This window comes from Emydura macquarii, unplaced genomic scaffold (genome assembly GCF_026122565.2).
Source record: "Emydura macquarii macquarii isolate MOO-44397 ecotype Brisbane River unplaced genomic scaffold, CSIRO-AGI_Emac_v2 contig_2865, whole genome shotgun sequence".
Classification (NCBI taxonomy): Eukaryota; Metazoa; Chordata; order Testudines; family Chelidae; genus Emydura; species Emydura macquarii.
In genome coordinates, this window is record NW_027133002.1 from 361,456 (window position 1) to 374,861 (window position 13,406).

At 40.0% G+C, this 13,406-nt stretch overlaps 1 protein-coding gene across 6 annotated transcripts in view; it reads left to right on the forward strand.

The window, feature by feature from the left end:
• NUP98 (nucleoporin 98 and 96 precursor) overlaps window positions 1-13,406 on the forward strand; it is a 61,435-nt gene that overhangs the window by 19,718 nt on the left and 28,311 nt on the right. For all 6 annotated transcript variants that reach the window (XM_067568284.1, XM_067568287.1, XM_067568288.1 and 3 more), the window contains 10 exons: window positions 450-542; window positions 1,238-1,378; window positions 2,548-2,681; window positions 3,529-3,716; window positions 4,995-5,111; window positions 6,866-7,173; window positions 7,679-7,792; window positions 8,852-8,990; window positions 9,369-9,546; window positions 10,087-10,251. In XM_067568284.1, coding sequence (XP_067424385.1) covers window positions 450-542; window positions 1,238-1,378; window positions 2,548-2,681; window positions 3,529-3,716; window positions 4,995-5,111; window positions 6,866-7,173; window positions 7,679-7,792; window positions 8,852-8,990; window positions 9,369-9,546; window positions 10,087-10,251 — 1,577 coding nt within the window. The remainder of the gene's footprint in view (window positions 1-449; window positions 543-1,237; window positions 1,379-2,547; window positions 2,682-3,528; window positions 3,717-4,994; window positions 5,112-6,865; window positions 7,174-7,678; window positions 7,793-8,851; window positions 8,991-9,368; window positions 9,547-10,086; window positions 10,252-13,406) is intronic.

Sequence of the window (13,406 nt, forward strand, 5' to 3'; positions counted from 1 at the left end):
ATGAGGTTGTTTCAGATTTTCAGTAAAATCTGAAGTCCTGATATCTGTAATTGAAACATGTCTGGGAAGACAATACTGTTCTGTAATAGTGTTTGTAGTTGTGCTAGAGTGGTGAGCATTTGTTATATTACTATTTAAATCCTTGCCATCGCTATTCTCTTAAGTAGCAAATGCCAAACCCGCTCACTCTATTTTCTGAAACAAGACAACATAGATTTCACAGGCCTTTCCTCTTAAGTTCTCATGTATTCATTTGTGTTCAGTATTTAAATGTATAGACAACAGGATCTTTTCATGGAAGTTAATTTGCAGCTATTTATTTCTTACCTGATGTATGAATGTGTGCTGTCAGTCTGTGGGGCTGACTGTTCTCCATCTGTAGTCTAAAATAAGCAAATGGAACTGCTAACAAACTTCTATGCAGTTGCCTGATTCTTTTGTACTCCTAGGTTTTGGTGCAAGCCCTGCTGGGAATAGTATCTTTGGAAATAAGCCTACAGCTGGAACTCTGGGAACTGGACTTGGAACAGGGTTTGGAACAGGTAAAAAAAAAAAAAAAAAAAAAAAAGCCTCCACAGGATGGTGTGTAATACTGTGCATCCATAATTGGGATTTCTTGCTAACTGTAGTAACAATTCAGGATCTGTTAGTGGCAGGTGTTGAGGAAATCCAAAGACTTCCTCCAAGCAGAACAAAATTGAGTTTGCATTCTTTGATTTGTCTTAAACACTCTGTGAGACCCCCTTGTAGTTCATACAAGACCTCTTGCAAAAGATTTTTTTAAGTAGGTAGTGAGGGCTCACAAAGAAAAGTTATGCTATTTAATTAGCTACAAGTTTAAGAAATGGCCAATATGTTGTGGTATCTAGTCTTGTAACAACTTTCAACTCTCTGGTCAGTGAGCTTTTATTTATTCTACTTAAACCCAATCTGTACTGGAATTGGGTTCTTATATAAAGCGTCTGAATGGTAGGAGCTTATCAAGAGTTAATAGTTAACTCTGTGGTTCAGAGAATGTATAGGATTAGATTAATAATTTGCTCTAGTAATGTGATCGGAACAGGAAAGTATACCCTTGAACTATAAGAATCAACAGATAATTTATCATGGGTGTGGTAAATTTTCTTTTAGCAATTTAACAAATGATAGTTAAAGGAATTCTTACATGTGAAATAAACTTAATTTGTCGGCAAGATCATGATGGAACCGCTGTAAACTGCTGGTATCCTCCCTGTAGCTCTTAATGCAGGACAAACATCACTATTTGGAAACACACAGCCTAAATTAGGTGGAACACTGGGAACAGGAGCGTTTGGAGCGCCTGGATTTAATACATCAACAGCCACCCTGGGCTTTGGAGCTGCCCAGCCTTCTGTGGGTAAGTGTGCACTTTGCCAAGTTTAGTTTCTTGAATCCAAGGCTGGGGAGCAGTATCTGTTCTTGCTCCTGGGCAAGATAATGGAGTGGCTGTTAGAGGACTCTAAGAAAGAATTCAAAGAGCATAATATAATTAATGCCAATCAACATGGGTTTATGGAAGATAGATCCTGTCAAACTAATGTTATCTCTTTTATGAGATAAGTTGGATGACGAAGGTAATAGTGCTGATGTAATATACTTACTCTTTTGTAGAGTACTTGACTTGGTACTGCATGACATTTAAAAAAAACCTAGAACAATATGAAATTAACAGCATGCATTAAGTGGGTTAAAAACTGGCTACGGGATAGGTCTCAAAATGTAATTCTAAATGGGGAGTGGGTGTGTTTTTAGTGGGGTCATGCAGGGGTTGGTTCTTGGCCTTATGCTATTTAACACCTTTATTAAAGTCCTGGAAAATCATCACTGATAAAGTTTGCAGATGGTCCAAATTGGGGGAGTGGTAAATAATGAAGAGGTCACTGAAACAGAGCAATGTGGATTGCTTGGTAAGCTGGGCACAAGCAGACTGTGCATTATAATGTGGGTAAGTGTATACATCTAGCAACAAAGAATGTAGGCCATACTTACAGGACGAGTGACTCTATCCCAGGAAGCAGTGACTCTGAAAGGTTTGGGGTTCATATTGATCAATCAGCTGAACAAATGAACTTCAAGATAGTAAGTAGAACCTTCAGGGAAGGGTCTTGCACCAACCAAGTTAATCAGACTTTGTTGGGATACAGCAAGCTGGTATTGAAACTAACAAGTACAGAACCATTAAGTTTCTGCCAAGCCAAATTAGGTTCCTAGGTAGTATGCACAACTCCATTCCCTTTAGCTTTGCACAGGTGAAACTGATTTGAACTTGGTAAATCTGATACACTAAATAGAATCTAGCATGCTGTCCCTTGAAGTGCTGGCTTTACAGGGCTGACAGTGGTAAAAAGCAATAAAAACTTACTGTCATTGAAGTCAGCAGATACAGTTGGGAGTACCCACAGAGAACAGATCTGATAAAGAAGGGGCCACTTCTCAATGCACTATTTGTGAGAGTAGAACAGTCCTCAGATAGTCTGAGCGCTAAATACATGGTTAGAAAAGACTAACCTCTCTAACTTTATGTAGCATTGACAGACCCAAATGCTTCTGCTGCTCAACAAGCAGTTCTCCAGCAGCACCTCAACAGCTTGACCTACTCACCCTTTGGAGATTCTCCTCTCTTCAGAAACCCTATGTCAGATCCAAAGAAGAAAGAGGAGGTGAGGACTCAAATACAATAAACACAGTCTTATCCATAAGAATGTGTTCTGAAGTAACTGTTTTAAACTAATCCATCTAGAAAAATGAAGCTATGAACATTTAGGTGCTCATTTTTCTAATATCATAGTCTTATAGCCTGGTGTTGAGAAACTGAATGGTATATAATGAATGTATCAGACAGCCACTTGGGGGATACCCAAGGTAGCTAACTGCATGTACTGTGGTTATATATTACAGACTTCTGCCTAAATCAGAGATGCCAAGCATCTGGCATTCCCCAGTGAGCTCCATGGGTATCTAGAATCTCTAGAGTTCAGGGCACTTAGACAATTCATAGTTATAAATTATAAATCCATATGTGTGCTCTTGGCTATTTTATTTTCAAACAAATGTTATGCAAGATTCTGACACTTTGTTTTACTGATATGGGGAAAATGTCCCATCTGAGTTCTAAAGCACACTCTGAAGAAGCTGCATTATTGCTCACGTCGCTTACAAAGTAGATGATGCACAGTGTGATTTTTAGTTTTTAAGCAAGTAGTAGTAGTTTAAGCAAGCAAGCCACCCACCAAAAGCACTAAACAGCTCTTAACTTGAGGGAACACTGTTGCTGCCAAATCAATAGCCAAAGTGAGACTAAAAGGTGAATGTTTATAGTTAACTTGTCTTACAAGGTCAATTCTGAATTCTTGTTTTTAGAGTGTTTACTCAGGGAAGAGCATTTTTGTCCTCAGAATACTGGTCTAACCTCTGTGAAAATAAAGAAGAAAGCTTTAATCCTGTTTAGACTTAAGTAATTTGAAAATCTATACCTTTGGCCACATGAGTTTTGTTTCTTTGTCTCAGAGACTGAAACCAACTAATCCAGCAGCCCAGAAGGCTTTGACTACGCCAACCCACTACAAACTGACCCCGCGTCCAGCGACCAGGGTGCGACCGAAAGCTTTGCAGACAGCAGGATCTTCCAAATCTCACCTCTTTGATGGGCTGGATGATGACGAGCCATCTCTATCTAATGGTGCTTTCATGCCCAAGTTAGTTTTCTGTTCTTCTTAGGAGATCAGTTTTATTCAGAAAAATGTTTGTTTAATCTTCCTTCTTCCATGTGGCTCAAACACTTAAAAATTAAGTATGCAAGTCTACGTGCTCTCTTAGCTGTTGTATGCTGCTTCTGTTCCTGGTTTTATGAAAGAAAATGCTTACTATTTAATGTGCTCTTGCTTGCCAACATGATAATATCTATTTTAGCACCCAAAGTTAGATCAGTAAATTGTCCTGTGTGTAGTGCCTTCATGCTGGTTAACATGTAGGCTTTGTAGGTTGGTTGATATGGATAGCAAAGCTTAAAGACCTGCATATAAATCTGGCAGAAAATACACTTATTGTAGTGGAGATGAAACTGGTCTAACTTAAATTATTATCAAGTGTTTTAGAATAGTTTGTCAAACCAAATGATCCTGTGACTTGTTACTGGATGGACAACTAGATTCTAATCTGTTGTTTGACTATAGAAGTGTTGCTTACTTCAATTAACTTACAATATACCACACTTCATCTGAGTAACTAAAATATAAATTTTGGCTTGTATTAACAAATCTAATGTGTGTTTTACCTGTTACAAGCAACTACCCTCAGATTCTATCTTCCCAACCTATTTAAAAACTATCACTATACAGAATCATATTCATAATCTTAACTCTTACCTCAGTCAGCCCTAGAATGTGCTCTTCTAGGGTTGTAGTAAAAAAACTACAACTTCCTATGTTTTACACTCATTTAAGTCTCTCCAAAATTTGCATTTTTACCTTCAGCTTGAGTGGCATAGCAGGTAAAAAGGGTTTGGATACAGGTATTTGAGGCTTTTAGAAGTGGCCTGTGTTCAATAATAAAACATAGGAGTTAGAAAGCTTCCTATTGTATGATGTTGGTCTATCTATTTCATATTAGTCCTGAAAGTCCCTTAATCTTTCCTCTGAAGTGGTGTGGTGGTGAGGCTCACTCCATGTTTTTTTAAAAATCCTCCCACCCCCCATCAATTGGAATAACAAACTGACATCTCATAGCCCTTTTGCTACCATCTGGTAACACAGACTAATCATCTGCCTTTTAATAGTAGGACTTAGCAATAGCTTTCAACTAGACTGGCTGAGATTCATGTGCAGTAATTATGGTATTGTGTCATGACAGAATGCTAGCTCATGCGTAAGTAGGTGCAAGGTTTAAATATTCTCTGATTCCTGGAACTGCTGGGTCAAAAGTTTGGCTTTCATGTGTTGTGGATCACTGAGAACTGCTGCTTTGGTATGTTTCAGGAAGAGTATCAAGAAGCTGGTTTTGAAAAACCTCAACAGCAGCAACTTGTTTTCTCCTGTCAGTCGTGAAGCTGAAGACCTGGGCCCTCCACCAGACTATTCAGAGAATGAAGAGCGGTATGTCTATATGTGACACAGCTGATTATGCTGCTAGGAAACATGATTTAGTTATTTCTCCAAAACAAATACATTTATTGAAAAAAGGTCTCTAGAATCTAAATCTATTAAATATAGGACTCTCTTGCTTAGAAATAAGCTCATGACTATTTGTGGGATCCACTAAGTCTTCAACAGCTTAACACCACTACGAGAGCTATTTATAGATAGTTTTGCAATGCTGATGTCATGACAGTAGGTATGTTTTAAATATTAAAGTAAGAATATGGACTGATAAATCTGAAAAGTATCTCTTCCCTACCTAAAGAACTTCAGACAACTGAGTTACTGTGCTTTTAATCACAAAAACCATTAAACTTGTAGGGACAATCTCTTTCACACATGAAGCAATCTTTATGGTTGCCTGTTGTGCTATTGGTGTTGACAGTGCTGCTGCTTTGAAAAAATAGATTTTTGTATGACTGTTTTTTCCATCTAGTTGAGACTAAAATCCTTAATTGTAAAACAAGCTGAGTTGATAGAGGACTTCAGCCTCTAGGCTAACAAGTACAAAGTTGTATAAGCAACAGAGATAATTGTGTGTGGAACAGCTTTTTTCTAGGAGAGGCTTAAAAAATAAGGGCTGTGCAGCTTAGAAAGGATACTGTTGGGGGGAAGGAGGGGACCGTGGGCTGGGAGGGGACAGTGAGAGAAGTCTATAAAATCATGAATGGTGTGGTAAAAATGAATGATGTATTTACCCTTTCCCTCAATACAAAAACCAGGGGTCACACACTGAAATTAATAGGCAGCATGTTTAATACTAACAAAAGGAAATACTTCTTCACACAGCCTGTATCCTGTGGAACTTACTGCCATGGGATGATGTGATGGCCAAAAGTATAACTGGACTAAAAAGGACCATCTAAGTTCATGGAGGATAGGTTTGGACGATGGCTATTAGCCAAGATGATCAGGGATATAACCTGTGCTCGGGGCAACCCAAAACCTCTGACTACAGGAAGATAGATGGATCTCTATAAATTGCCCTTTTCTGTATGCTCTCCATCAAGCTCTGGGTCTTTGTTGGAAGACAGAGTGCTGGACTAGATGGACCACTGGTCTGTGCCAGCATGGCCATTCTTATGAACAGTACAGGTTTCCTCAACAGTGTCTCTATTAGAGCTGGCCAGGAAACTGCTTGTCCCATCCCTGGGAAACGTCCAAGCTTTTGAGAGAAAATTCCAGCGAGACTTGCAAATAAACAATCTCAAACTTTTGGTTCAGGTCATGTCTAACTATCCCATTTCAAAACACTTTTTTCCAAATCTTTTGAAACAAATTTGTCATAACCGACACATTTCCACAAATAGTTTCAGTTTTAACAAATTACTGATTAGAAAATGCCAAACATTTTGTTAAATTCCTGGCCAGCTCTAGTCTCAATCCTGACCTGGAGTCACCATCTAGTAAGGACTAGGGAAATGCAGTAGCCATGTGCCCACTTGATCTTCATTGCTGAGGCTGCCAGTTGTGAATGAGGCAGCTCCTTTCTATTCTTAAAGCTGGCTTGATACTTTGGGCGACAAGACCCAATCAACTCTAAACCCATTTTCTCAAAACAATGTAATGTATGCTGCAACACTAGATGTTAGTGTCTGGATGTAGCTATGTCTTCCTGGTGTGTGGAGATAATCTGGTGTGTCCTGTTATGAGATGAGAAACAAATTGCTTTAAAAATGAACGTTGTTTGAAGGGCTTCATTTTTTCTCTAGGTTCAACTTTCTATCCAGATCTGTTGATGAGATCCACAGACAGGAGGGTGAGCGAGAGGAAGAGGATGATCATCACGAAGTGACTAGATTTTACACTAACCCCGTTGCCAAACCCATCCCACAGACCCCAGAGAACGCAGTGCACAAACACCAGAATAACGTGGATGATACCATTGTAGCTCTGAATATGAGGGTTGCCTTGCGGAATGGCCTGGAAGGCAGTAGTGAAGATGCCTCATTTCATGATGAGTCACTGCAGGATGACCGTGAAGAGGAGACTGAGAATGTATATGGTCTGCACCCAGCAGGTGAGAGTCGCACTGCTGTGTGGTACTGCTCTTTCTTTAGCTGTCTTTAGTCTTACTCCTTCCTGGGCCCCTCTCGCTTGTCATTTTTCCCCTCCTTTGCTTTATTTTTAATCCACATTACCCTTCAATTTTGAACAGTTTCTAGCTTTCTCTCCACCTAATGCCATTTCTCAAAATACAAATGTTCTCCTCTCCCTCTTACCCAAGATGTTGCATGTGTTCATCTTATTTTGGATAAGATACTCAGTGCAAGGAATGTCTCACTTTAAAGTAATATAAACTTCACACTGGTAATAAGAGGGCTGGATATTTGTGAAGAAGGAGACCCATCTATGCTCTGGCTCTGCTGTTACTTTGTTAACTTATGTTGTACTGATTCTCAACTTCTGTTTAGCGCCCCTCAGTTGTTCTTCAGTTTTCTTGGCAAACTATTGAGAAAATTTCTGAAATAAATTCTGAAGTTAGTCTTGTCCTCAACCATGTGCTCAAATATTTTCTGCTGTAGGAATTGTTCTAACGAGAGTTGGCTACTATACCATCCCATCTATGGAGGATCTAGCCAAACTTACCAATGACAGAGGAGAGTGTATTGTGACTGATTTCACTATAGGTCGTAAAGGTGAGTACAGATTCATTTTGGACATATTCTCCTGCCACCGAGTCTTTTTAGAGCTTTTAAAGCCTGGGCTTCATATTTCTTCAGCATGAATGTAAAATAGCTACATTGCTTGGGAAAGTTATCAGTCCTAAGTGACAAAAACATTCAATAGTTCTCAGCTTGGCTGCACTCTCTCAAGCTGAATTAGGCTACACAGTGACACTAAAATCATAGCTTGTAAAATTCCAACCTCTGGCATTTGAAAAGAACAAAATTTTCTGTAGCACTTCAGAGACCTTGAGGGTAGCTTAGGTCCAAAACTTGGACTCAGTATTTTCCACAAATCTGTTTAGCTCCGCTTTATTGTCGAAGCTGAGTGCTATTCATTACTTATTCACTTCTTACATTTCAAACTGGATTTTTACAAATCGAGTAATACCAGGATACTTGGAAAATGAAAAGATTTGAATGCTTACAATCTGACGCTGTCCCTTTCAAGCAGTTTACTACTTGAACTCTGGACAAAATCATAACTTCGTAATTCTCAGTGAGTGTTTGGGTAAAGGCAGGTGCTGATCACAGATGCAGCATGAAGTGCCAGGGTCCTACTACTACCAAAACCCTTATGACTATATAAAGGAATTGAATGTGAAACTAGTTTGATTATGCAACTACTTGGGGACAATCTTGCTGTTGTATCTGCACCTAGACTGTTGTATGCAGTTCTAGTACTTTGAGGTCAGCAAGGAGACAAATGATTGTAAAGGGCTGATAAAAAGCAGTCTAGAAAAGCTACTTAAGGGCCAAAATTTATTACTGAAAAAGAGCAATGACCAGCAGACTGAAACTGTTATCCTTTTAGGAGAGAAAAAGAAAGGTAATAGTAAAACTGCTCAATTACTTGTTGAGTCAATGAAATAGAATAGCAAGAGTTGAATAGCAATTTAAGGATAGTTCAGGTTAGAGGAACAAAATGTGAATACTTACATTGGAGAGTTGGCCCAATGCACTTCTATATGGTGGTATTACAGCATATGCTATAGGAGCAGAAGTACAGGATGGTTTTGGTTTACTTTCCAGGTTATGGATCAATTTACTTTGAAGGAGAGGTAAATCTAACAAACTTAAATCTGGATGAGATTGTGCACATCCGACGGAAAGAAGTTATCGTGTATCCTGACGATGATCAGAAGCCACCTATTGGTGAAGGTTTAAATAGGTAATTCAAAGTTTTCATGTGTTCTCTTTGGGTGGGGTGGAGGTGGCCTGGTAAATACATTTTTTTTGTAAACCTATTACTAAAACAGGCCTATCATCCTGCTTGTCTCATCCATAAGGGCCTTTTTCCATTTTAGCTATCCCAGCAGACTGCAAATCTAACCCCTTTTTTCAGGCATACATTCAGGTTATTAATCTTGTACAAAACCTACTGGTACGTTACAGTAGTGTTTCTGAACCAGAGCTTGGTACATGATTTGTTCAGTGTTTGAGCTTATTCTTGTGGTTTATTCTGAATGTGAGAGGTTAACTTTTTTGAATGCCGTGTTTCAAAGCTCACTGACTTCATGCCCTTCCATTGCCTCTGTTTTTTTAACAGACGAGCCGAAGTTACGTTGGATGGAGTTTGGCCAACAGATAAAACATCTCGCTGCTTGATAAAGAGCCCAGAACGGCTAACAGATATCAACTATGAAGGCAGACTGGAGGCTGTATCTCGGAAACAGGGAGCCCAGTTCAAAGAGTACCGTCCAGAGACTGGTTCTTGGGTGTTCAAGGTAATGTTCAAGGTTGCTTATCATTGACTGCTCATGAACTCTGTATTACAGAAAGATCTGGGTGGAACAGAAGTCAGAATCCTCTGATAAACCATTATCTGTCAATGTTGTAATTCCAGTGCCTTTATTCAACTGTTTTATACTTGTCTATGGTTTTAAAGTACTCTTCCTGTTCCATTTAACTCATTATGAATTGTAGTAATAAAGCTTTTCAAGTAATACACAGAACACGCTGATTGTAATAGTCACAAAGTGCAAACTGTCCAAAATAATTCCCTAGTCATAGTGATCCCTAGTGATTCGTTAAGAACTTGATCTTGCATATATGCAGTTTTATACTCCCTCAGAGTTCACGTATGCTTCAGTATGCAGTTACTCATTAGAATATTTAAGGAGAGACTTTCAGACACAAGGAAAGCTAAGCAACTAGCTCCATATGAAGTTAGTGATAGTTGTGCACCGACTCCCATCTGTGCCTTTGAAAATCTTCCCCTTTTCTGTGTCCCTATTAGCAACGCTTTGACTTTTATCGTTGAACAGGTGGCTCACTTCTCTAAATATGGCTTGCAAGATTCCGATGAGGAAGAGGAGGAGCATCCTTCAAAAGTGGACGCAAAGAAGTTAAAAACTGCCCAAGTGCCACCCCAGGGGCAGCCGGTGCCCCAACAAATGGCTCTAAATGGCAAGCCAACACCTCCATCTCAGGTAGAAAAAGGACAGTGACTTGAAGGGGATCCAAAAAATGAAGTTTGAGGAATAGCCAGTTGCTCTATGACAGAGCTGTTACTGTAGCAAATGTCTTAGAGACAGAAGAACGCAAAGCATTCTTAGAATCAAACTTACACAAACTGGGGTGGTACTTCTGGTCTCCGACGGGATATTTGCAAGATCTTGATATGCTTGGCATGCTCTCCTCTGTCCTTGGATCCTTTGTTGGAAATTAGGGTTTTTATTGGTGGAATCTTGGGCTTTTGGGTAACTTGATTACTTCTTGGATCCCACGTTTGTAGGATTTGACATATTTGCACTAACTGTGGAAAAAAACATGGCTTTGTCAATATTCTCAAATATGTGCAATATAACCCTTGCCACTCATGCTGTCTGCGGCACCTGAAAACAAAATGCTTTATGTGCTAGTTTTTAGATTGTATCTTCAGACCTCATTCTGCATGCAGACTTGTATTCTGGTATTTTAAGAATGCACTCTACTTTATTAAAATATAAGGTCTAATGTTTTTACAAGTTTGACTATAGTTGTATTATGAAGCTTTTTTGTACCACCAGTTCATTATTGGGTCATAGTATATGTATATATTTACATTATTGAGGGAAGGTGGCATTTTATCCAATTCCTGGCACCAACCTGTGTAGCTATATCCTAAATGCTGAATGGTTACAAGCAACTGTCAGATTTAAATGAAAATGGAATACTTTTCCACATTTAAAGTCCTATCTAATATTGGAAAAAACCTAAGCAAGATATCTATTGCAAGTGTGACTGTTGGACTGCCCACACTAAACTAAACTAGAAGAGCTTTTTGTGATGGAAGTGCTCGTGGTATTATACAACCAAGCACTTGTGTCGAATGACCACTTGTATCCATGAAGTAAATTAGTCTGTTCAAAGTAAGGCTTAAGTTGAATGCAGAATGTGAAGGACTTGCCCTGAGTAGGATTCTTCTTGGTGTCCATTCCTGAAATCCATTTCTTGGTGTCCAACCCTATTGCTGTTTATATCTATGGAAAGGACTCAAGCACTGTGTGCAGGAGAGTGGAATAAAAGGATGCCAGTCCTAGCAGCTGAATTGCATTTTTAAGGGAAAGGCTTTAGCTTCAGATCATAAGCAATCTTGCTGTTCCACTCGTTCGTGAAGGCTCATCTCCAGGCTTGCAACTCACTCAGGCATGAACAGTGAGCCCATGCTTGGCATGAAGCCAGTATGCATGATGTGCTTTTCTGCAGGTCAGGGAGGAAATGCCATTTTTGGCCAATGGTCAAGTCTTTAGACAGGGTCCTTTACCATGTGTGTTGTCCCTGGTTCTCCTGCTATGATTTTGTTGGGAAGGAGAGGCAGTGACTTTGCACAGCCCAGTGAAGAACAGAATGAGCCCCTTAACAAGAAGCTGCTGGGTTCACATGTAGGGAAGCCTTGTAAAATGTATACATATCTTCTGCTGATAGTCCCTCCAATCTAGTTATATTCCTTTTCTGTGCTGGAGAGCCTCAGAAAACTGAATTTGAAATGCCTCTCTGCATAGGAAAGGTTACTGGCCCCTGGAGAAGTGAGTCATTTGGACTCTGCACTCTGTCAGGATGCAGGGTACTTGGTCTCTTTGCATCAGCCTCCCTAAGCATTTCTTGGTATAACTAGCACTGATGGCTTTCAGGAGCCAGATGACAAACCAGCCCCGATTGTCATACAGCTAGGGAGGCACCGGAGATCAGAGCTGGCAGAGAGGCAGCAGTGCTGACAGTCTGGGCACAGCACCATATTATAGCTATCAATTGTGTGGAACTCCTGTCTTTAGACCGCCAGGCCAAGCTTTTGTATCTATCCTGCTATAAGGACCTGGAAGTACTAAAGACTGCATTTTCACTTTCTGTCTTGGTTCACTGGTCACTTGAGTGCAGTTTGTTCTGGTAAATCAAACTTCTGAAGCACTTACTTTACTGAAAAGCATATTGAACCTGGATGACTGGAAAGGAGTTGTCCTATAGGTCACTTTTGTTTTTTCTATTCCCCCTTCACCCTCCCCAACAAAAACTCTCTAATGGGAAAAACAAGGAAATCTTCGGATTGTGAATGGTCACCTAACTGTTGTTGTGGGCCTCCTACAGGCCAGTCTTTTTTGTTGGGAGCCAAGATATGGTCCACCTCTTTGTATATTCTAATTGTTGCTATAGGTACAGAAGTTTTAAGGGGAAAAATTAGCCCAGACTACTAAATGGCAGTAACTCTTTTGGCTAGTCATTTGCATCTAACTTACTTAGATTTTTTTTTCATAACACACTTTTTTTTCTTTTGCTATTTATAAGATTTAATACAGAAACATCAGGGGACTATATAGCAGGAGTGGCCAAACATGCGCGCTCTCCCCACACACACACACACACACACACACACACACACACACACACACACACACACACACACACACACACACACACACACACACACACACACACACACACACACACCCACACAAACAAAAACACACACAAACACACACCCCCCCCCCCCCCCCCCTCGGCAAGACCTCCCTACCTGCTGGGCAGAATCCTCTAGTCCTACCACCCTGCTGCAGGGCAGAAGTTCCGAGCCCCCCCAGTCTATGTGGAGGGAGGGGGGGGGTTCCATGAGCCACATTTTAACTGTAAAAGAGCTGCATATGCCTCATGAGCCACAGTTTGGTCATCCCTGCATGGATTTAAAATTCATCAACATATTGGTGTGGAGAGCCTGGAAATACAATGCACTTATGGTTAAGGCAAAGGTTTAGGACCTAGATCTGAATTTTCCCAGCTCTGTCACAGTTTTTGTTGTTATACTATAAAAATGACTTCAGAAATGAGTTTATCTATTCATTGGCCTGGAGTAAAATTTGCTCAGTGTGATGGCTTGATTTTTCAGGTTCTGGTTTGCAACAGTTAAGCAGCCATCTTTCTGGTTTGTGCATCACTGCAGCTAATAGATTCTGCACCTGAAATAAATTTCATCTGATGCATGAGAAGGAACAGTATCTAACTCTCCCTTTCAGCAGTGTGAATAGCAGTAAAGTCAACTGTGACTTGAAATGTGCAAAGTGAGAATACGATAGTCTCAGTAACTCTGGCTATAATTCTGATTGCATCTTGTGTG